The sequence below is a fragment of the Pseudophryne corroboree genome, chromosome 5 (assembly GCF_028390025.1).
Source record: "Pseudophryne corroboree isolate aPseCor3 chromosome 5, aPseCor3.hap2, whole genome shotgun sequence".
Lineage (NCBI taxonomy): Eukaryota > Metazoa > Chordata > Amphibia > Anura > Myobatrachidae > Pseudophryne > Pseudophryne corroboree.
Genome location: NC_086448.1, coordinates 746,245,626 through 746,269,146, shown reverse-complemented (window position 1 = coordinate 746,269,146; position 23,521 = coordinate 746,245,626). Strand labels below are relative to the sequence as shown.

The 23,521-nt window shown below is 44.0% G+C and overlaps 1 protein-coding gene across 2 annotated transcripts in view; it reads right to left on the bottom strand.

The window, feature by feature from the left end:
- Positions 1-23,521, bottom strand: part of NDUFAF6 (NADH:ubiquinone oxidoreductase complex assembly factor 6) — a 253,561-nt gene that overhangs the window by 65,185 nt on the left and 164,855 nt on the right. For both annotated transcript variants that reach the window (XM_063924135.1, XM_063924136.1), the window contains one exon: positions 5,710-5,811. In XM_063924135.1, coding sequence (XP_063780205.1) covers positions 5,710-5,811 — 102 coding nt within the window. The remainder of the gene's footprint in view (positions 1-5,709; positions 5,812-23,521) is intronic.

Here is a 23,521-nt window from a genome sequence, read left to right as displayed (position 1 = left end):
GATGTCCCGCTCAACGTCCATGCCATCAAACGAAGCCGCTGTAAGTCCGGGTAGACGAACGGTCCTTGTTGAAGAAGATCCCTTCTTAGTGGTAGAGGCCAAGGGTTCTCTACGGACATGTCCAGAAGAGCCTTGTACTACGCTCTTCGGGGCCAATCCGGGGCAATCAAGATTGCTCTCACTCTTTGATGCCTGACCTGCTTGAGCATCCTTGGGATCAACGGAATTAGAGGAAATAGGTAGACCAGCTGGCAAGGCCAAGGCGATGTCAGCACACCCACTGCACTCGCCTGAGGGTCCCTGGTCCGTGAGCAATAGCAGCGAAGCTTCTTGTTGAGGCGAAAGGCCATCAAGTCGATCTCTGGGCTTCCCCACCTGTCGATCTGTTGAAACACCTGAGGGTGTAATCCCCACTCCCCCGGGTGGAGGTCATGGCAACTCAGGAAGTCCGCTTCCCAGTAGTCCACTCCCGGAATAAAGATTGCAGAGAGTGCTCTTGCATTTCTTTCTGCCCAGAAGAGTATTCTTGACACTTCTCACATGCAGGCCCTGCTTTTTGTCCCTCCTTGTCGATTGATGTACGCCACGGCCGTAGCATTGTCCAACTGAACCTGGATCGCCCGATCCCGGAGTAGAGGGGAGGCCCGAATCAGAGCATTGTAAATTGCCCGAAGTTCCAGGATGTTGATCGGAAGGAAAGCCTCTTGGGCAGACCACCTGCCCTGGAACTGCACCCCCTGGGTGACAGCTCCCCATCCTCTCAGACTCGCATCCGTCGTAAGGAGGATCCAATCCTGAATCCCAAAGCGTCGACCTTCCAGCAGGTTGGAAGACTGTAGCCACCACAGGAGCGAAATCCTGGCCTGGGGTGACAGCCGAATCATCCAATGCATCTGAAGATGGGAACCAGACCACTTGTTCAGGATGTCCAATTGGAACAGTCTGGAATGAAGTCTTCCGAACTGTATTGCCTCGTACAAGACCACCATCTTTCCCAACAATTTTAGGCAAAGATGAATGGAGACTCAAGCAGGTCGGAGCACCATGCGAACCATTACTTGAAGAGTTTTCACTTTTTCCTCTGGGAGGAACACTTTCTGTGCTACAGTATCATCCCCAGAAACAGGAGCCGCTGAGACGGTTCCAGGTGGAACTTCTGCAAGTTGAGGATCCACCCGTGGTGAGACAGAAGTTGGATAGTGCGATCTATATGAAGCAATAGAAGCTCCCTGGAACTCGCTTTTATCAGGGGATCGTCCAGGTATGGAATTACGTTGACCCCCTGGACCCTGAGCTGAAACATAATTTCCGCCGTCACCTTCGTGAACACCCTCGGATCTGTAGACAGGCCGAAGGGTAACACCTGAAACTGGTAGTGATCGTTCAGTAGGGCGAACCGCAGATAGGCCTGACGAGGAGGCCAAATTGGGATATGGAGGTAAGCGTCCTTGATATCCAGGGACACTAGGAATTCCTGTTTCAGGCCTGTGATAACCGCTCTCAAAACATTCCATCTTGAATTTGAAAACCTTCAGGTAAGAATTCAAGGACTCCAGATTCAGAAAGTGTCTCACAGATCCGTCTGGTTTTGGTACTACGAACAGACTGGAGTAGTAACCTCGTCCTCGTTGTTGTAGGGGTACTGGAACAATGACCTGGGACTGGACCAACTTGTTGATGGCCAATAGCAACGTACCTCGCTTATTTTCCAAAGCTGGGAAGCTTTATTTGAAAAATCGTTGGGGAGGAGCACCGTCGAACTCCAGCATGTAACAAAGAGAGAAGGTCCCTTACCCAAGCATCTGGGCAGGAACCGTCCCAGATGTGGCTGTAGTGACGTAACCGAGCTCCCACCCAGAGATCCCCTTGGGGTGGGTGGGCACCGTCAAGCTGAAGTCTTTGCGGAAGCAGAACTGGTTCTGATCCTGAGATCCGGCACTGGCTGGTTTCTTAGGCTTACCTCTGGTGCCTCTAGCTGCGTGGGAGGCCCCCCTGGCCCTAGATCGAATTCTAGAGGACCGAAAGGACCGAGTAGATGGTCCCGGGTAGGTACGTCTAGCAGGCGGAGCTCCTGAAGGGAGAAACGTGGATTTCCCAGCAGTAGCTTTGGAGATCCATGCGTCCAATCAACCTCCAAAGAGCCATTCACCTGTAAAGGGAAGAGATTCCACATTACGTTTGGAGTCAGCAATCCACTGACGCAAGCATAGCAGAGGTCCTAGCATTAATATTGCCAATCTCTTTAAGGGAGTCACAGAGGACTCTTGCTGTGTCCTGAATGTGTTTTAGAAAAGTTACAGTAGTAACTAAGGTCATATAACCCGAAAGACCTTCCTGAATTTGAGAAGCCCAGGAATGAATTGCATGTGTCATCCAGCAACCAGCAATGACCGGTCTTTGAGCTGTACCTGCAGCAGTGTAGATAGGAAAATTGAGGCCACTCTAAAATCTATCTGCCGGGTCCTTTACTGTAAAGGAGCCCGGAGCAGGAAGTACCGCCTTTTTAGAAAGGCGAGTGACGGACATCCACTGCTGGAGATTCTTCCCAGAATTTTCTGCCTTCAGGGGCAAAGGGGAATGTATGCAGAAACCGTTTGGACATCTGATATTTTTTATCTGGATTTTTCCAGGCTATTTTAAATAAGTAATCCAATTCCTTGGAATGTGATTGTCAGTTTGTCTTGTGGGAGGAAAAATGACTGCTGAGTATTAGCATCCTCCAGGGGGAGCTTTAACACATCCCGAATAGCCAATATGAGGGGTTCAATACCCTGGGTAGGAGTGGAGTCCCCACTGTGGTCCACATCATCCCCATCACCCTGTATATCATCATCAGTATCTGATAGGAGTGCAGGTACAGCACGTTTTTGTGCACCTGTAGCAGACAGGGGGGATTTTTAGAAGTTAGACTTGCCACTGCTTGTTGCAGTTCCTGAGTTTTATTTGCATTTGCCGTGAGCTGAGATGACATATCCGACATCATAGTTTTGATAGCCCCCAACCAGGAGGGCTCTGGACTCTCCCCCACATTTCTATCAGCATTCTGATATTACTGACGACACTGCTCACATGATATTGAGCAAGATGAACTAGGGGAGAATCTAGCATTACAAACACTGCATAACTTCTGTTTTATCATATTAAATAAGAAAAACAGGTACAATACACATACAACACAGCCTGAAATACAATGCACGCCTGTCCTATTGCATGTGAGGAGACACAGGAGAGAGGACACCAGCGCACCCAACTCTGCACAGCCCCAGTGAGGCTGTCAGCGTTTTATATATGTAAACAACAGCGAGACTGTATTATGAAAAATCCCTCAGAGGGATGTTACTTGTGCACACTATAGCGGCTCTTCCCCTCTACACCCGGTACCAGTGATCCAGGGACTGTTATGGAGGAGCTGTTGAGGCTGCCGCTATGCAGAGGAAGGGGCCAAAACGCCGCCTAGCCCGCTCTCATGTAGCTCCGCCCCCCGCCATGGCGCCGGAGCTACTGTTTTATATTTATACTGGCCAGGTATCCCTATGCTTGTAGCCTCACATAAATGTTTGGTACAATGTATTTTAGCCAGTCTCACGGAGAGGCTACAGCGGGTCCCCCCCAGGAGGGACCCGTACGCCTCACCCGCGCTTCAGCCGCACAGTGAACCGGGACTACCCCCCTAGTGGGGACCCCGGCAAGTACTCACCACCGATGATCACCTTCAGGCAGCGTTAGGGCTGTGCGGCATGCTGCAGCTGCGACAGCCAAGGTGCCATGCCCCGCTGAACAAACAGCTTCTCAGGACAGTGGTCCTACAGCAGAGAAGCGGCTCTGCACCTCAAGAGGCCGGTGACCGTCTCCCCCCTAACTCCCACGGTGCAGATATGCTGTTGCCCAAACAGCATACCGAAAGAAATAAAACTTTAAAAGATATTGAAGAAAAACTCTGGAGCTTGCAGTGTGTGCATCCTCTCCTGAGGGCACTTTTTTCTAAACGGACCTGTTTGAGGAGGCATAGAGGGGAGGAGCCAGCACACCCAGCAGAAGAAATTTAAAGTGCACTGGCTCCTTTGGACCCATCTATACCCCATCGTACTAATCTGTCCCCAATATCCCTTACAGATGCTAGAGAAACAATTCTTACTCAGGTTCTGTCTCCTTATCCGGTATATTGAGGACTTCTCGAATAGAATAAATTAGGGCCTCCACACCTTGAGACAGAGTATTGTCCCCCTCCTTGTCTACCTCACCTTCATCCAAATCCGGCATGTCAGACTGAAGTACATGTGGGAGTGTGCGTTTATGAGAGACCATCAGGGGTGCTGAGGAGCCTGCCTGTGGTCAGCAGCACTGATTTAAAAAATCATCCACGGATTTCTTAAGGGTCTGCCTTTCTTGTCTGGCAGTAGCCAACTCTGTATTAATATTAGTAATCATTCCTTTGAATGATTCTAACCACTCTGGCTCCTGAACACTACTACCCTGTGAAGGTAGAGAACACTGTGTACAAAGGAGAGATCCCCCGAGTGAAGGGCAAAACTTTGTGCTGCATGAGGGACACACAGCCATTTTGCCAGACATTCTGATTCAGCAGAAATACACAGAGTTTAGAGAAATAATACAATACAGTGAAAAACACAGGACGGTGAAATAACACAGTAAACCCCAGACACCTGAATGGAGTGACACAGAGAGGAAGGAGACCAGCACACAATACCTCAGTCAAAGCAGTGCTATGCTGGGTATAATTCAGAGCCTTAGTAAGGCAGAATGTGGTAGAGCCACCTACAGTATATGCTCCCCCCCTTTCTATAAAACCCCATTAGTACCAGTACCATTGGTGATTCATCAGGGTCTGTGGGGGAGCAGCGCTTGCATGCAGCCTGGAAGTCAGCAGCAACTGGAAATGGTGCCTTTGAGCCACTGGTCCCGCTCTCCGGCTTTATTGTAAACATGTACAGTGTAAAATGGAGTTTAAAAACCCCTTTACTTCAGCGCCAGTGTGGGTGTTCGCAGCAGGAAATGCAGCCTGGTGCCCTGCGCCCTTATGCCGCCATTGTCACCAGGTACCCACTAACCGGGACCCCGGTGTTAGTACTCACCGCACTGCGTCTTTTTTGGCATCTGTTAGGGGTGGCAGCATGCTGCTGGCGTGTGCGCACGTGAAACAGCACCTTAGGAGCTAATCTACTGTCAACGGGGATACAAACAATTAAACCTATAGGAGGTTGGTTTGGACCCCCCCATGACACAGGCAGACTGGTGCCAGCCAGTGCTGCCTGAAAATAATAAACTAAAATAGAACTTTCTGGATCTCCAGGGAATGCACCCGGCTCCTTGGGCACATTTTTTCTAAACTGAGTCTGGTGGAGGGGCATAGAGGGGAGGAGCCAGCACACACTGAACATTTCTTAAAGTGCCAGGCTCCAATGGACCCGATATATACCCCATGGTACTAATCCATCCCAGTATCCCCTAGGACATTAGAGAAATACCTTTACAGCTACTTAGATTAGTACCCCCTACATATGTATTTATGTACATTTTTAAAAACCTAAATCAGCGCGGTTTTATATTTAGAATGATCTATTAAATGATAACACTCACGAATCACTATAGTAGGGAAAAAACATTTCAAACAACATAAATGAACAGGGCAGATTTCCTGCAAGGAACAATCGTTCTATTAATAATGATAACAAATGTAAAGGCGCTTACGTGTTCCAGGTGTACATGGGCCTGACTAGCAATATCGAATATAACATCTTTGACATTTCTCTCCTGGTTGCCTCGGATGAAATCCTCCTGTGACGCCCCGTGCTGCAGAAGAAAGTCAATTCCGTAAGTCAAACCGCAAGGGATAACGGCATTTTTTTTTCTTCCTAGCATCTCTTTGTCAGGAATGAAAACAGTGTACAACAAACAAAAGATAAATGTGGAACGCTGAACAGAGGACATGACCATCAGTATTGCTATGGCAATGATAATCACTTCACACTCTAGAACCCAGACAGAAAAGGCCAAGCATAATAACCACACACGTGCTATAAACACATTAGAAGTGTAATCAAAGGGAATTTATGGTACAGCAAAATAAAGTGTTGGAAGCTACAATACCTATTTGACCACATTATCGCCATCACAGGTTGGATGTGGCAGGGTAAATCTTGTGTTGTCCAGGACCAGATGCCACTTGGTAAGAATTTTGTAGAAGTTCTCTGTAAGGCAACGCTAGCTGAACCTTCACATACTATGGTAAGTATCTGTCAAAGTCAGAAAAATATCTCTATGCACACTACCATATTTGCACCTCACACAGGTCCGTGCTGCGCATGCGTACGCTCTCCCGTACGTGCGCATACTCACAGTCGCGGGCACCCGCAGGCGCATGGTATGCGTATTTACGGTAGAGTTTATGCGATCGTAGCGTGCGACTCAATCATTACATATTTTCACTAATAATGTAATTTGTAGATCATGGTCCCTTTGATAGATTCTGAAAGTTTGGTTAATATAGAATGTTTATGAACAGAGGAATCCCTCTTTGTTTGATACGAAGGGTCAGACAGGAGTAATACAGTGGTGTTTAGTATCCATCGGAAGAATATTTAATTAGAAATATTCCGGTGTTGGTTTGAAGCAGATCAATCGCTCGTGCGAATAGTTATGGACATAAGAAGTTTATGAACATTTACTTTATTTGCACTTTATTACCCATGCGGCGGGAAACCCAGTTTCCCTCCCACCTGAGCAGTTGGAAATAGTCACAGCCCACCTGTATGAATCAACCTATGACCTTTTGTTATAATGCGAAGCCGAATTCCTGTGTCCAATGAACAATGAGATTGTAGGGACCATTGAATTGTATTGTGTGTGGGGCATAAATAGGCAGGCCGACCGTATCCAGTTCACTCTCTTCAACGGTTCTCATTGCTGATAATCGGGAGCTGGATATCGAGGCGCATGCGATCGTTTCCCTTTGTGCGTAAGTTTTCTCTGTAATCATATTGTCTTACTGTGAGCCATCTCTCTCTCTCTCTACTCTTTCTCTCGTATTTTCCTTAAATTGTATTGTATTGTATTTCCTGTGTAGTTTATCTGGTTAGTTGGTTTATGTTATATTGTAGTGTATCATTTGTACTGTGATTCCTTTTGCAAGTATAATAGTTATAATACATATAATAGGTTTTGGACCCTAAGCCCAGGTATCTGTGTATTCTTTATAGGGTTAAGTATTCTCTGAGCGTCGGTGACGCCCTAGCAGCTTTGTAGTTAATCAGGTTACACCAGGTCGCACTTACACTCTGTCTCTACACTAAGGTATACTGTGTATCTCATCGTTAAAGGTATAGATATAAAAGGTTTAACGTTGTAAGCGTCTGCACCGCTGGTGATCTCCTCGTGGTCCCGAGCGTCCGCTACGCTATAGCGAATCATTACGTTAGTCGGCAGCCAATAGCGTGCCTGCCTGTGATCACTGGGCCGTAAGCGAACGTGACGCTTGAGCGTCTCGACTACGGTTGAGCGATCGCTACACAACTTGCGTACCCTTACGGTACTTCTTACGTAGATAGCGTACAGTGTTCTTAGACCTCTTAAAGTGTTTTATATACGATAAATATTTAGCTTTATCAATTGGCGGCTCGCCCGTCCTTCACATATCTGCACTAGGTAGATCAGCAGACATTATCCCTCAGCAAAGGGCGGGAGGTTGTATACCTCGTAGTGCTGACAGGATAAGCGTCTGCTTCGCTTAGGTAAAGAGTGCTGAAGGAATCCGGGAACCGGAGGTAAGAACAAAACGCTAGTGTCTTTTAAAAAACTGTTTATTTTTCTGTCTTGCGTACACAAGCACGCACACACATATATATCTGCATTTCTTTTTCTTTTTCATTTTCGTATATCACTCTCCTGTCTGCCAGTTTTATAGTTGATAGAAGTGCTAAAAGAGATTTGCCGTTATTTCATAGTTTAAGAGTAAAGGTAATATAGTTAAAAGATAGACAAACACACAGTTTTGCCTGGGAGATAAGGCGAAGTCAGTGTGTTGTGTGGTAGATGATCAAGGATCATCTACATTGATAAAAGTATAAATTGTGTTACGGTGGATCTTTGCTTTGCGTATACGTGTCTCTAACAAAGACTTGCGTACGCAATCCAAAGGCCGACGCACGCAGCGTACGTTACGCAACGGAGCGTCCGGTTACGCCCACGTAGCTCAAGTCACGATAAGTTGATTTTTAACGCAAAGCGATAAATAACGCGAGGCGAGAAATAACGCAAGTCTATTTTTGGGTGTCCGAAATTTTAATTAACAGATCCTGCTCCTAATTGGTAACACACCTGATCTGAAGAAAAATTTCAGCGCAGAAATAGAAATAGAAACAAAAGTGTACATGTGATGAGTGAGTGTTTTTACAATTTTTAAAGGTTGAACCACAAGAAAAGTCGAGTACTCGTGAGGTACATGCGTGTAAGTGACGTGCACGGTGGCTAGGGAGGCATCTCTGGTTAAATATACAATTTTGAGCATTAGAGTATAGCAGACCAGGAGGTCATACTGTAACAAGACCAGGAGGTCGTACTGTAACAAGACCAGGAGGTCATAGCAGACCAGGAGGTCCAGGTACAGCCGACAAGGAAGTCCGCTATACAGTTCACAGGCACAACACCGAAAAGGGTTGGTGCAACACCCATATAGGCCATATAAGCTCTGGCTGAAGGAATTCGCAGTCGTAAGTTTCGATTCCATTGGTCTTTCCGTACATAAGCTTAGTTGTTTGTGTACTGAACGACTGGACCGCACGTAATTGTGTACAGTAGTTAGTAATCTGACCTAATACCATTAGAGTAAAGGGGTCACAAACGCTATTTGTACACTCTAACGTGATTTGTGTAATTTTTTTATTTTAAGGGAAGTTTGCTGCTCACTCAGGAACTATCCAGCAACCAATAGTTACTGGAAAGAGTAAGTGTTCTTCGGATAACCCTCGCAGGTTCCAGTAAATAGAGGTTCAGGTCGCAGGGGCCCTAGGTCGAGTACGCCAGCACCATATCGGTGTGATCAGGTCGTATTGGTCGGCGTGGGCGAGTGAGTGGGGTACTCGGTAAACCGCCACCGTCAGCCTATTGTTGACATTTGGTTTTGCGTAAAGGGTTGGCTAAATAAAGCAACACTTTCGAACTATGGGGGCCACTTGTTCAGGTAGGGGGCGATCAACCTCGGTTCGGGTTGATTCAGTGGTCCGACCAATTGTGTCGGCCAGGTATATAATGTGTGAGAAATATGGAAGTCACACAGAAACTTTATGTGATGAATGGGAGAGAATGACTGTACATGACGGGGAGAAATTCCCAAGAGTAGGGAGCTTCAGCTCAGAAGTGTTACAAAATTTAAGGAGGAGGATATGTCTCATAAAATCAACAAAGAGACGAATCCAGCATTATGATTATTTACAGTTGTGGCAACAGGAAGGTGAGATACAGAGAGGTTTGGCTCAGGCGGCGGGTTCTGGCTCTAACAGAAAACTGATTGCCACGGCCCCACCGCCACCATACATATCAGGAGAGAAGTTGATTGCGGAGAAAGACGCACTAAGGTGTAACACAAAATCACTTAGTAACTGTGTAAATGTTAATGATAATGTTAACCCATTAACCCATGCAAGTATTAACCCGTGCAAGTTGTACCCTGTTTTGAACTTTCCTCAGGAGTGTGATCAAGAGGACGAATCGGCAACGATTTCAGCGCTCTCTCTAGCAGCCACCATAGCAGAGACCACAGTAGGCACAGCTCCACCCACGAGATTAGTAAAGGCCCCTAGCGGAGGGATAGGTGAGGTCGTATCAACTGGTTGCCTTGTTGACAGATGGGAAGGACCATACCAGGTCTTATTGACTAGCACTACAGCATTGAAGGTTGCTGAGAGAGAGACTTGGGTCCATTCATCCCACTGCAAGAAGGTTGCTGATCCAGAGAAGTCCCGTGATAAGGAACAGACGGTAGAGGTTGTATCACTGGAGTGTCTGTTCCAGGAGGACTGAGGCAGCACCTGAGCCTTGAAGACCGAGAGCTGTTGTCGACTCCCCACTCCCTTTTATTGTTTTTCTCCACTTCCCATCCCCTCTCCCTCAAATTTATTTTTCCTCCTTCTCATTCTTCTCCGTTTCCTCCTATAAGATGACTTGCCCCAAGAGACTGTGATCCGGATTTTCCTGTTGACCATGATGTTGACCAGAGCAGTCTGTTCCGGCGAGAGTACCATGGAGGTCGATAGAGGTTCTGGAATGGGTTCTGATGATAAAGATGGAGGCGTAGTTTTCCAAGATCAACCTAACCAACAAGCAAAGGCGAGTATCAGAAAACGATCCGATAGCATTGACCATAGAAGAAATTGTGACGGATTGTTAGCTGAAGAAAACTGTATCTGTAGGCTCTGTAACAATGTCATTGAAGATGGGTGCATTAAGAAATGCCAATCCAGTTTTAATATCCATATGGACCGGCATCCATTGAGTGACTATCACTCCTTAGTGGGTAATGTGTTAAACAAAACAGATTGTTGGGTATGCTCTCAAGTACCTCAAGGTCATAGCAAATCAGGGCTAGTACCATTTCCTTTAATGATAGGGGAGGTACTTGAGTTAAATGGTGGGAGACCGGTGGACAGGAGGTTTAATATCTCCAGCCCTCCTAGTTTGAAGTTCCACCAATACCATGTGGATAGGTCCCTATTATGTTTCAACATCTCCAATCCCAGAAAGCCGGGAAATTGGGAAGTGACAGAAAAAAGATTTCTGTGATTTCCACAAGTTGGCGCAAAGGAAAATGCAGCCAGGTGGGAACCTATGACTCGGGAATGGATATAACCCCTTAATCCAACAGAATGAACATACACAAAAACAACAATTGAGTCAAAGGCTTCCTTCGGCGCATGGGAAAAATTGAGGAATGATTGAAACTTTCCTCAACCATGTAGTATAACGTATTAATAGGCGTACCCCCACTCACGCTGCAATGAGGTGGGTTAAACTCATCAAGGTATCTTTAATTTTCTAATGTCAAAAAAAGGGTCTCAGATGGCGTACCCCAACTCACACGATAATGGGAATCTGGACTCCTATCAAGGTTTCTTTAAGGTGTCTTCTAACGATAGTTTATGCAGGTGTGTCCTCCATACGTGATGACATCATTTACATGCGGAAAACGACAAGAAAATATCCAATGTATAGAATTTTCTATACCATACACTATAAACTGTGCAATTATATATTGTTATAGTAATTGTATGTACCACCACTAAGTGATTCCTTCACCAGATTGTAAATGAGGCAGGCGTACCCCTCACTCACACAGAGATTAGATGTATAACTCGTATAAAGGTATCTTTGTGTTGAACGAGGGTAAAAATCTCATGGGCGTACCCCAACTCACACGTGAAGCAATGGATGGAATCTCATCAAGGTATCTTTATCTGGTCTTTATAACACACCCACACTCACACAGGGGTTTGATGTATGACTTCTAAGGTGTCTTTTTGTGCAGAGGGAAAGGATATGAATATCTCATGGGCGTACCCCAACTCACACGTCAAGAGGCAGGTTGAATCCCATCAAAGGTATCTTTATCCTGTCCTTATATCAACACTTTATGCAAGGGAGATCCTCTGTACCAATCTTTGGCAGTATTAAACTCCAAGGCATAAATCCCAAAATTGAGAGAATTCAAAGAAAGAGAGTCTTTGTGTGACATATGGTTTCCAAAAACATCGGTAACATCAAAGTTCCAAAAAATTTTTTATTGAAAACCATAAGATATTTTATATTCCACAAAAATTGACATCTATAGCCTATTTGATATCAAAAAAATTGTTTACATCCAAAAACATAAATACAGGAATGGAGTTAAAAAATGTATGTCCACTGAAAATTCAATAAAAAATAAAAACTCAAAAAATTAAAAATTCAATAAAAAATTCCGATTGAAAGAAATGGCTACTCACACAGGGATCTGTCGACGCGTTTCGGTCTCCTGGACCTTTTTCAAGACATGACCTTCTGTGTGAGAAGCCAGCTATTTATGATGCCTGTAGCCAATTGTCTCCTAACCGGAAGTCAAAAAACCGGAAGTGACCTCATTGCTGGTAATTTACATTTTCATTAAACATTTTCATTAAAAATTACATATACATAAAGAGGCAAATATGGTCCCTATTATTAAACCAAAGTTGTGCCTTATTATTATAAATATATTGTGATAGAGGAGCGAATCTATCTTTTACCATTCTACGACAAAATGTCGCTCGGAATTATGGGAAATGTAGTCCCACAAAGATAACGTTACTCCTTGTTTACTAAATTAATCTAAATCGAATTTTTCACATCTTATAGTCTCCAGATAGCGTGTGCATATAATAATCTTGTTATTCAAACAATATTCACAAAGTTCATAGGGAAAATTAGAGACCCGATATTTCGCCGCTTTGCATCTTGGGAAATGTAGTCTTATGGGATCGTGGGTTGCCGTGGCGTCGTGAAGCTGGAACCGGAAGTTGTCAACGTGTCTACTTCCCTTCTATGCATGACGGGAAGTGTAGTTCTTTGATTGTCCTTTGCGCATGCGTTCTTGCCTCTCTTTCCGGGACATCGTATTCCTCCGTTCTCTGTGATATTGAAAACTTTAGTTTCTCTCTCTCTTTGGGTGTTGCGCATGCGTCTTTGCAATTTGTCTCCTTCATTGGCGTTCAAGAGCATTTTTATTATACACGGCCGCCTCCATCATCAATACTTTTTAGATGATTCGGGTTTCTTTTGACATTTTCATATGGCCAGTGATATTTCAATGACAGGAGAAAAAATACAGATGGATTATTACTAATGTACAGTAAAAAATATATTACTGGTATACAGTGAAAAATTAAACCATATTGTTGAACTGATGTTTTGTAATAGATAGCATTAATCCTAATTGAAAATGACATTCAAAATTACTAAAAGAATGCATAGAAACAAGATGAATAAAGTGAAATGAACATCTATGTGGCAGGGAAATTTTCATAGAAACCACTTCAATTCAAAATCTGAATTGAGACCACTGGGAATTAAAGTTTTGCATTGATAAATTAGTTTCATTTCTGCTTTTGCTAGCGCTGCAGATGAATCTTTGTTTCTCACATTTGGTTTAATCACTTTTAACCCATAGATACCCGTTATTCCTGACGGGCAACAGTTATGTTGTTCTTTAAAATGTGTGGATAGAGAGTGCGTTAATAATCCCTTTCGAATGTTTCTGAGATGTTCACCTACACGAATCTTAAGGGGGCGGGATGTGCGGCCTATATAATAAAGACCACAACTGCAGCCTATGGCATATATCACATTCTTTGTATCGCATGTGACAAAATCCACTATTTTAATAATTTGATTGTTAATACATATCTCATTGATCTTATTTGCTCCTTTAGTGTTTTTACATCCCATGCAGTTCAGGCATCTATAAAACCCCTTTGATGTTATTTTTGAATTTCTGAATATGGCACCCATCATAAAAAGATAGAAAATATCTTTAAAAAACACTGGAATCTTTTGAAAAGAGATCCGTCCATCGGGTCATTAATACCTGACAAACCTATCCATATATACCGGAAGGCCCCCAATATCAAATCAGCATTGGTAGCGAGTCATTTACCATCTTCCACTTTAAATTCAAAAATAACATCAAAGGGGTTTTATAGATGCCTGAACTGCATGGGATGTAAAAACACTAAAGGAGCAAATAAGATCAATGAGATATGTATTAACAATCAAATTATTAAAATAGTGGATTTTGTCACATGCGATACAAAGAATGTGATATATGCCATAGGCTGCAGTTGTGGTCTTTATTATATAGGCCGCACATCCCGCCCCCTTAAGATTCGTGTAGGTGAACATCTCAGAAACATTCGAAAGGGATTATTAACGCACTCCTATCCACACATTTTAAAGAACAACATAACTGTTGCCCGTCAGGAATAACGGGTATCTATGGGTTAAAAGTGATTAAACCAAATGTGAGAAACAAAGATTCATCTGCAGCGCTAGCAAAAGCAGAAATGAAACTAATTTATCAATGCAAAACTTTAATTCCCAGTGGTCTCAATTCAGATTTTGAATTGAAGTGGTTTCTATGAAAATTTCCCTGCCACATAGATGTTCATTTCACTTTATTCATCTTGTTTCTATGCATTCTTTTAGTAATTTTGAATGTCATTTTCAATTAGGATTAATGCTATCTATTACAAAACATCAGTTCAACAATATGGTTTAATTTTTCACTGTATACCAGTAATATATTTTTTACTGTACATTAGTAATAATCCATCTGTATTTTTTCTCCTGTCATTGAAATATCACTGGCCATATGAAAATGTCAAAAGAAACCCGAATCATCTAAAAAGTATTGATGATGGAGGCGGCCGTGTATAATAAAAATGCTCTTGAACGCCAATGAAGGAGACAAATTGCAAAGACGCATGCGCAACACCCAAAGAGAGAGAGAAACTAAAGTTTTCAATATCACAGAGAACGGAGGAATACGATGTCCCGGAAAGAGAGGCAAGAACGCATGCGCAAAGGACAATCAAAGAACTACACTTCCCGTCATGCATAGAAGGGAAGTAGACACGTTGACAACTTCCGGTTCCAGCTTCACGACGCCACGGCAACCCACGATCCCATAAGACTACATTTCCCAAGATGCAAAGCGGCGAAATATCGGGTCTCTAATTTTCCCTATGAACTTTGTGAATATTGTTTGAATAACAAGATTATTATATGCACACGCTATCTGGAGACTATAAGATGTGAAAAATTCGATTTAGATTAATTTAGTAAACAAGGAGTAACGTTATCTTTGTGGGACTACATTTCCCATAATTCCGAGCGACATTTTGTCGTAGAATGGTAAAAGATAGATTCGCTCCTCTATCACAATATATTTATAATAATAAGGCACAACTTTGGTTTAATAATAGGGACCATATTTGCCTCTTTATGTATATGTAATTTTTAATGAAAATTTTTAATGAAAATGTAAATTACCAGCAATGAGGTCACTTCCGGTTTTTTGACTTCCGGTTAGGAGACAATTGGCTACAGGCATCATAAATAGCTGGCTTCTCACACAGAAGGTCATGTCTTGAAAAAGGTCCAGGAGACCGAAACGCGTCGACAGATCCCTGTGTGAGTAGCCATTTCTTTCAATCGGAATTTTTTATTGAATTTTTAATTTTTTGAGTTTTTATTTTTTATTGAATTTTCAGTGGACATACATTTTTTAACTCCATTCCTGTATTTATGTTTTTGGATGTAAACAATTTTTTTGATATCAAATAGGCTATAGATGTCAATTTTTGTGGAATATAAAATATCTTATGGTTTTCAATAAAAAATTTTTTGGAACTTTGATGTTACCGATGTTTTTGGAAACCATATGTCACACAAAGACTCTCTTTCTTTGAATTCTCTCAATTTTGGGATTTATGCCTTGGAGTTTAATACTGCCAAAGATTGGTACAGAGGATCTCCCTTGCATAAAGTGTTGATATAAGGACAGGATAAAGATACCTTTGATGGGATTCAACCTGCCTCTTGACGTGTGAGTTGGGGTACGCCCATGAGATATTCATATCCTTTCCCTCTGCACAAAAAGACACCTTAGAAGTCATACATCAAACCCCTGTGTGAGTGTGGGTGTGTTATAAAGACCAGATAAAGATACCTTGATGAGATTCCATCCATTGCTTCACGTGTGAGTTGGGGTACGCCCATGAGATTTTTACCCTCGTTCAACACAAAGATACCTTTATACGAGTTATACATCTAATCTCTGTGTGAGTGAGGGGTACGCCTGCCTCATTTACAATCTGGTGAAGGAATCACTTAGTGGTGGTACATACAATTACTATAACAATATATAATTGCACAGTTTATAGTGTATGGTATAGAAAATTCTATACATTGGATATTTTCTTGTCGTTTTCCGCATGTAAATGATGTCATCACGTATGGAGGACACACCTGCATAAACTATCGTTAGAAGACACCTTAAAGAAACCTTGATAGGAGTCCAGATTCCCATTATCGTGTGAGTTGGGGTACGCCATCTGAGACCCTTTTTTTGACATTAGAAAATTAAAGATACCTTGATGAGTTTAACCCACCTCATTGCAGCGTGAGTGGGGGTACGCCTATTAATACGTTATACTACATGGTTGAGGAAAGTTTCAATCATTCCTCAATTTTTCCCATGCGCCGAAGGAAGCCTTTGACTCAATTGTTGTTTTTGGGAAATTGGGAAGTGTCATGGAGCAACCACACCATGACCTTTTCGCATAGAGCAGATAGAATGCCTACAGATACAGAGCTTGTACGTCACATAGCCAGTAGAGGAAAATCTTTCCGGTATAGGTACACCTTAGGAAATAGGATTACGAGAGTTGGAGAAGTATCACCAGGATACTGTGCACATATCGTACAACCTGATACGTGTATTAAGCAGATGGAAGAATTAGGGTTAGGAGATTTCACCTGGAAGGTGTGTAATATGGTTATGTCCTTCTCCGTCCCATATGTTCTCCCCGATGATGCATATTTCATATGCGGGAGAAAGGCGTACAAGTGGCTTGCCCCAAACTCTGAAGGATTGTGTTATATTGGAAAAGTATTGCCTGAAGTAATGACTGGAACACATGATAAAATGAAAGACATACATCGTGGTGCCCAAGCTCCTTATACTCACACCCATTACGAGCACGTCGTTAAAAGGCACCTGATAGAGAAGACAGAGCATCCGGCCTCTGATCTGATAAGTGAATCCACCGGGATTCAATTCTTAATCGCGTTAGATTTCACCCGCACCGCTAGAGGAGTGCTGAATTATAAATACATATCGGCGCTCGCAAATTTGTTAGATAATATCACGGAAATGTATGATGACACGTTTAGATATACGGGAAGGGAACTTCAAGCTTATAAAACAGAACTGGTACAGCATAGAATGGTTCTTAATTACCTCACAGCAGTGACAGGTGGATATTGTGTTACATTGGCAACACAGTACGGCGTGAAATGTTGCACGTATATCACCGAGGATCCGGTCGAGGTCATAGACCAAAAGATGGACGATATTCTCCAATTGAAGTGGGAATTTCGCCGAAAACACAATCTCACTCTTGCTGCTGTAGGTAATGAGCTGACTGGTTGGGTGTCATGGTTGAACCCGCGAAATTGGTTCTCCGGTTTGGGAGACTGGGCTCAAGGAGTCATAATGGATGTTGGGAAGTTTCTCCTATGTATCTTAGGTGTTGTCATATCAATTGGCTTGATATTTAGATGCGGTCAGGCTTTAATGAAGTGCAAACATCGTACCAGGGTAATGAGTTTGAGGAGTGAGGAAACTGTAATTAACCTGGATTTGCTTTATGACCCAATGATAGAAACAATGATGTGATGAAAATGCGATTTCTACGGTCCGTTTCTTTCACCTGTTTTTCTGGTTTTTCTCCAAGATAAAAAGACCCACTTGGACGAGGAAGTTGACGAGACGCTATACAGACAACGGATAGACCAAAGAAGAAGTTTTGACCACTTGAGATACGGACATTTGATGAACTTTGCCATGGATCCCCAGTTTCCCTAGAATTCTTAAACTTACGCTAGCCCAACATTTTTTTGTAAATCTAATGGCATTGACCAAGCTTTTTGCTCACACCTAATGGGCAACACAGCGCAAAGAAGACGACTTTCAACTGATACCGAACAAAACTTCAACCGACAAATGTACATTAACCTGACATAGAATACCACCGCATTTACCGTAATTATGTCTTTTCTTCATTTCTACAACCCTCAGGTAATGACACACATAGTATAGGGAATACAGGCACAGATATCAGCAATCACGTATCCCCCCATTCATGTATCATCAACTAAAATGTGCTCCCCATTTTGTTCAAAACCCGAAAAGAGCTCGGTAAAGTTTGACAGCCCATCCACAGACCCGTACCACGGGATAAGAAGGAATTCAAATGTATACTTCGCAATACCTCAAAGCTTGATTTACAACAGGTACGGCACGATGATACATGACCCCCCAAACATGGACTCATACACACATGCTTCTGCTATCTCACTAGGTCATACCCTCTTCCCACCTACTCCTCTCTCCTCCCTTACCCAACCATGGAAATGAATTAACCCCTGACATATATTTTTCTCCTTTTGAAATGTTTTAGAAGGTGGCAGTTATTATTGACAGCCAAAGGGTGGACTGTCAAAGTCAGAAAAATATCTCTATGCACACTACCATATTTGCACCTCACACAGGTCCGTGCTGCGCATGCGTACGCTCTCCCGTACGTGCGCATACTCACAGTCGCGGGCACCCGCAGGCGCATGGTATGCGTATTTACGGTAGAGTTTATGCGATCGTAGCGTGCGACTCAATCATTACATATTTTCACTAATAATGTAATTTGTAGATCATGGTCCCTTTGATAGATTCTGAAAGTTTGGTTAATATAGAATGTTTATGAACAGAGGAATCCCTCTTTGTTTGATACGAAGGGTCAGACAGGAGTAATACAGTGGTGTTTAGTATCCATCGGAAGAATATTTAATTAGAAATATTCCGGTGTTGGTTTGAAGCAGATCAATCGCTCGTGCGAATAGCTATGGACATAAGAAGTTTATGAACATTTACTTTATTTGCACTTTATTACCCAAGCGGCGGGAAACCCAGTTTCCCTCCCACCTGAGCAGTTGGAAATAGTCACAGCCCACCTGTATGAATCAACCTATGACCTTTTGTTATAATGCGAAGCCGAATTCCTGTGTCCAATGAACAATGAGATTGTAGGGACCATTGAATTGTATTGTGTGTGGGGCATAAATAGGCAGGCCGACCGTATCCAGTTCACTCTCTTCAACGGTTCTCATTGCTGATAATCGGGAGCTGGATATCGAGGCGCATGCGATCGTTTCCCTTTGTGCGTAAGTTTTCTCCGTAATCATATTGTCTTACTGTGAGCCATCTCTCTCTCTCTCTACTCTTTCTCTCGTATTTTCCTTAAATTGTATTGTATTGTATTTCCTGTGTAGTTTATCTGGTTAGTTGGTTTATGTTATATTGTAGTGTATCATTTGTACTGTGATTCCTTTTGCAAGTATAATAGTTATAATACATATAATAGGTTTTGGACCCTAAGCCCAGGTATCTGTGTATTCTTTATAGGGTTAAGTATTCTCTGAGCGTCGGTGACGCCCTAGCAGCTTTGTAGTTAATCAGGTTACACCAGGTCGCACTTACACTCTGTCTCTACACTAAGGTATACTGTGTATCTCATCGTTAAAGGTATAGATATAAAGGTTTAACTTTGTAAGCGTCTGCACCGCTGGTGATCTCCTCGTGGTCCCGAGCGTACGCTACGCTATAGCGAATCATTACGTTAGTCGGCAGCCAATAGCGTGCCTGCCTGTGATCACTGGGCCGTAAGCGAACGTGACGCTTGAGCGTCTCGACTACGGTTGAGCGATCGCTACACAACTTGCGTACCCTTACGGTACTTCTTACGTAGATAGCGTACAGTGTTCTTAGACCTCTTAAAGTGTTTTATATACGATAAATATTTAGCTTTATCATATCTCATCCCAAGTCTCCTCCTCTAGGGGTTCTGCTATCTCTGCTTCCCAAGCTAACATGCGAGCATTGGGGTCACGCTATTGATATAGAAGGTAGACCAGGTGCCCTTGCAGGTGGGGTTGTAGATGCATGTCTGCTCTATTTGGGTGAGCTGCCTCACTGAGGGCCTGATTCAGAGTCGGACGTTAGACGCAGTTGAGCGCTTTATATTAAATTATACATGAACTGGAATTGAACATGCATGAGTCCGTGCGCACGGAGTAGCAGCTGTGACTGAGACACATTGACTAAGAATTTCTTTTTAAATGTGCTGGGCGTTCCTGGGATGTGACTGGGAAGTGGCTATTTAGACGCACAGAGATAGTCCGTCTTATGGGCATGTAATAAATGTGTCGCAAAAGTGGTTGTAAGCTCAGATGCGCAATTGCTCACATGGGGGGCCATACCCTAATGGAGAATCTGCATTTACGATGGAGCAGGGGCAAGTTTCAATGGTGCAACAGATCGTAAAGTCTAAAGCGGCACCAGGCGGCATTACAGAGTCTTATGGCTCTCAAAGTGGGGGCGTCTCAGCCCTTGCACATTTAATCGCCCTGCGGCACACCAGGGAAGGGATTGTAGTGGCATTAGTATACAGTCACAGTGTGCCACTGACAATAGACGCAGAACAGGCCCTAAGTCTAAGAGATGCCTGTACAAAATAGCTCCTCTGAAGAAATGTTTGTTTTTCATATGTTTACTGATAACTAGATTCCTAGAAAAGGTACCCCCTACTCCGTATGACCACATACTTATCCCACTTCCCCCTCCTGAAAACGGGTGACACAGCAGAAGCCTGTATGCTGCTTGTACCCAGGTGTATAAATTGCATGCTGGACATGTTCTTGTTTCCTTATATTAAAATAATAATAAAAATCATTGTTTGGAAAACATTTCTTTTCATGGCACATTGTGGGAACAGAATGATTCCTCCATGGTGAGCTTCTATATTCCGTGCACACTACACAGCTTTTATCCTCACAACAGAGTGAATACATAAGCTGAATGGGAAAAGAGCACAACCAGCATGTGGCGGAGAGCAACCAGCAGCATCCATCACAGACGGACTCCATTATGTTCCACGAGGTGCATATACACAAAGCACCTTTCCATCTCCAAAGGGACAGAATGTAACAGCTATACAGAACATATAGGAAGTATAGTAAATATGCTGTTGATGTAAGGAAGCAAAGGAAAAAAAAATGTATCAGGAAAATAAGAATTTACTTACCGATAATTCTATTTCTCGTAGTCCGTAGTGGATGCTGGGAACTCCGTAAGGACCATGGGGAATAGTGCCCGCAGGAGACTGGGCACAAAAGTAAAAGCTTTCTGACTAGCTGGTGTGCACTGGCTCCTCCCCCTATGACCCTCCTCCAAGCCTCAGTTAGGATACTGTGCCCGGACGAGCGTACATAATAAGGAAGGATCTTGAATCCCGGGTAAGACTCATACCAGCCACACCAATCACACCGTACAACTTGTGATCTGAACCCAGTTAACAGTATGATAAACGTAGGAGCCTCTGAAAAGATGGCTCACAACAATAAACAACCCGATTTTTGTAACAATAACTATATACAAGTATTGCAGACAATCCGCACTTGGGATGGGCGCCCAGCATCCACTACGGACTACGAGAAATAGAATTATCGGTAAGTAAATTCTTATTTTCTCTGACGTCCTAGTGGATGCTGGGAACTCCGTAAGGACCATGGGGATTATACCAAAGCTCCCAAACGGGCGGGAGAGTGCGGATGACTCTGCAGCACCGAATGAGAGAACTCCAGGTCCTCCTCAGCCAGGGTATCAAATTTGTAGAATTTAGCAAACGTGTTTGCCCCTGACCAAGTAGCTGCTCGGCAAAGTTGTAAAGCCGAGACCCCTCGGGCAGCCGCCCAAGATGAGCCCACTTTCCTTGTGGAATGGGCTTTTACAGATTTTGGCTGTGGCAGGCCTGCCACAGAATGTGCAAGCTGAATTGTACTACAAATCCAACGAGCAATCGTCTGCTTAGAAGCAGGAGCACCCAGCTTGTTGGGTGCATACAGGATAAACAGCGAGTCAGATTTTCTGACTCCAGCCGTCCTGGAAACATATTTTCAGGGCCCTGACTACGTCCAGCAACTTGGAGTCCTCCAAGTCCCTAGTAGCCGCAGGCACCACAATAGGCTGGTTCATGTGAAACGCTGAAACCACCTTAGGGAGAAATTGAGGGCGAGTCCTCAGTTCTGCCCTGTCTGAATGAAAAATTAGGTAAGGGCTTTTATATGACAAAGCCGCCAATTCTGAGACACGCCTGGCTGAAGCCAGGGCTAACAGCATGACCACTTTCCATGTGAGATATTTCAATTCCACAGTGGTGAGTGGTTCAAACCAATGTGATTTTAGGAGACTCAACACTACATTGAGATCCCAAGGTGCCACTGGAGGCACAAAAGGAGGCTGTATATGCAGTACCCCTTTGACAAACGTCTGAACTTCAGGCACTGAAGCCAGTTCTTTTTGGAAGAAGATCGACGGGGCCGAAATTTGAACCTTAATGGACCCTAATTTTAGGCCCATAGATAGTCCTGTTTGCAGGAAATGCAGGAAACGACCCAGTTGAAATTCCTCTGTAGGGGCCTTCTTGGCCTCACACCACGCAACATATTTTCGCCAAATGCGGTGATAATGTTTTGCGGTTACATCCTTCCTGGCCTTGACCAGGGTAGGGATGACTTCATCTGGAATGCCTTTTTCCTTCAGGATCCGGCGTTCAACCTCCATGCCGTCAAACGCAGCCGCGGTAAGTCTTGGAACAGACAAGGTCCCTGCTGGAGCAGGTCCTTCCTTAGAGGTAGAGGCCACGGGTCCTCTGTGAGCATCTCTTGAAGTTCCGGGTACCAAGTCCTTCTTGGCCAATCCGGAGCCACGAGTATAGTTCTTACTCCTCTCCGTCTTATAATTCTCAATACCTTGGGTATGAGAGGCAGAGGAGGGAACACATACACTGACTGGTACACCCACGGTGTTACCAGAGCGTCCACAGCTATTGCCTGAGGGTCCCTTGACCTGGCGCAATACCTGTCTAGTTTTTTGTTGAGGCGGGACGCCATCATGTCCACCTTTGGTTTTTCCCAACGGTTTACAATCATGTGGAAGACTTCTGGATGAAGTCCCCACTCTCCTGGGTGGAGGTCGTGTCTGCTGAGGAAGTCTGCTTCCCAGTTGTCCACTCCCGGAATGAACACTGCTGACAGTGCTATCACATGATTTTCCGCCCAGCGAAGAATCCTTGCAGCTTCTGCCATTGCCCTCCTGCTTCTTGTGCCGCCCTGTCTGTTTACGTGGGCGACTGCCGTGATGTTGTCCGATTGGATCAATACCGACTGACCTTGAAGCAGAGGCCTTGCTTGGCTTAGGGCATTGTAAATGGCCCTTAGTTCCAGGATATTTATGTGAAGAGACGTTTCCATGCTTGACCACAAGCCCTGGAAATTTCTTCCCTGTGTGACTGCTCCCCAGCCTCTCAGGCTGGCATCCGTGGTCACCAGAATCCAGTCCTGAATGCCGAATCTGCGGCCCTCTAGAAGATGAGCACTCTGCAACCACCACAGGAGAGACACCCTTGTCCTTGGAGATAGGGTTATCCGCTGATGCATCTGAAGATGCGATCCGGACCATTTGTCCAGCAGATCCCACTGAAAAGTTCTTGCATGGAATCTTCCGAATGGAATCGCTTCATAAGAAGCCACATCTTTCCCAGGACCCTTGTGCATTGATGCACTGACACTTGTCCTGGTTTCAGGAGGTTCCTGACTAGCTCGG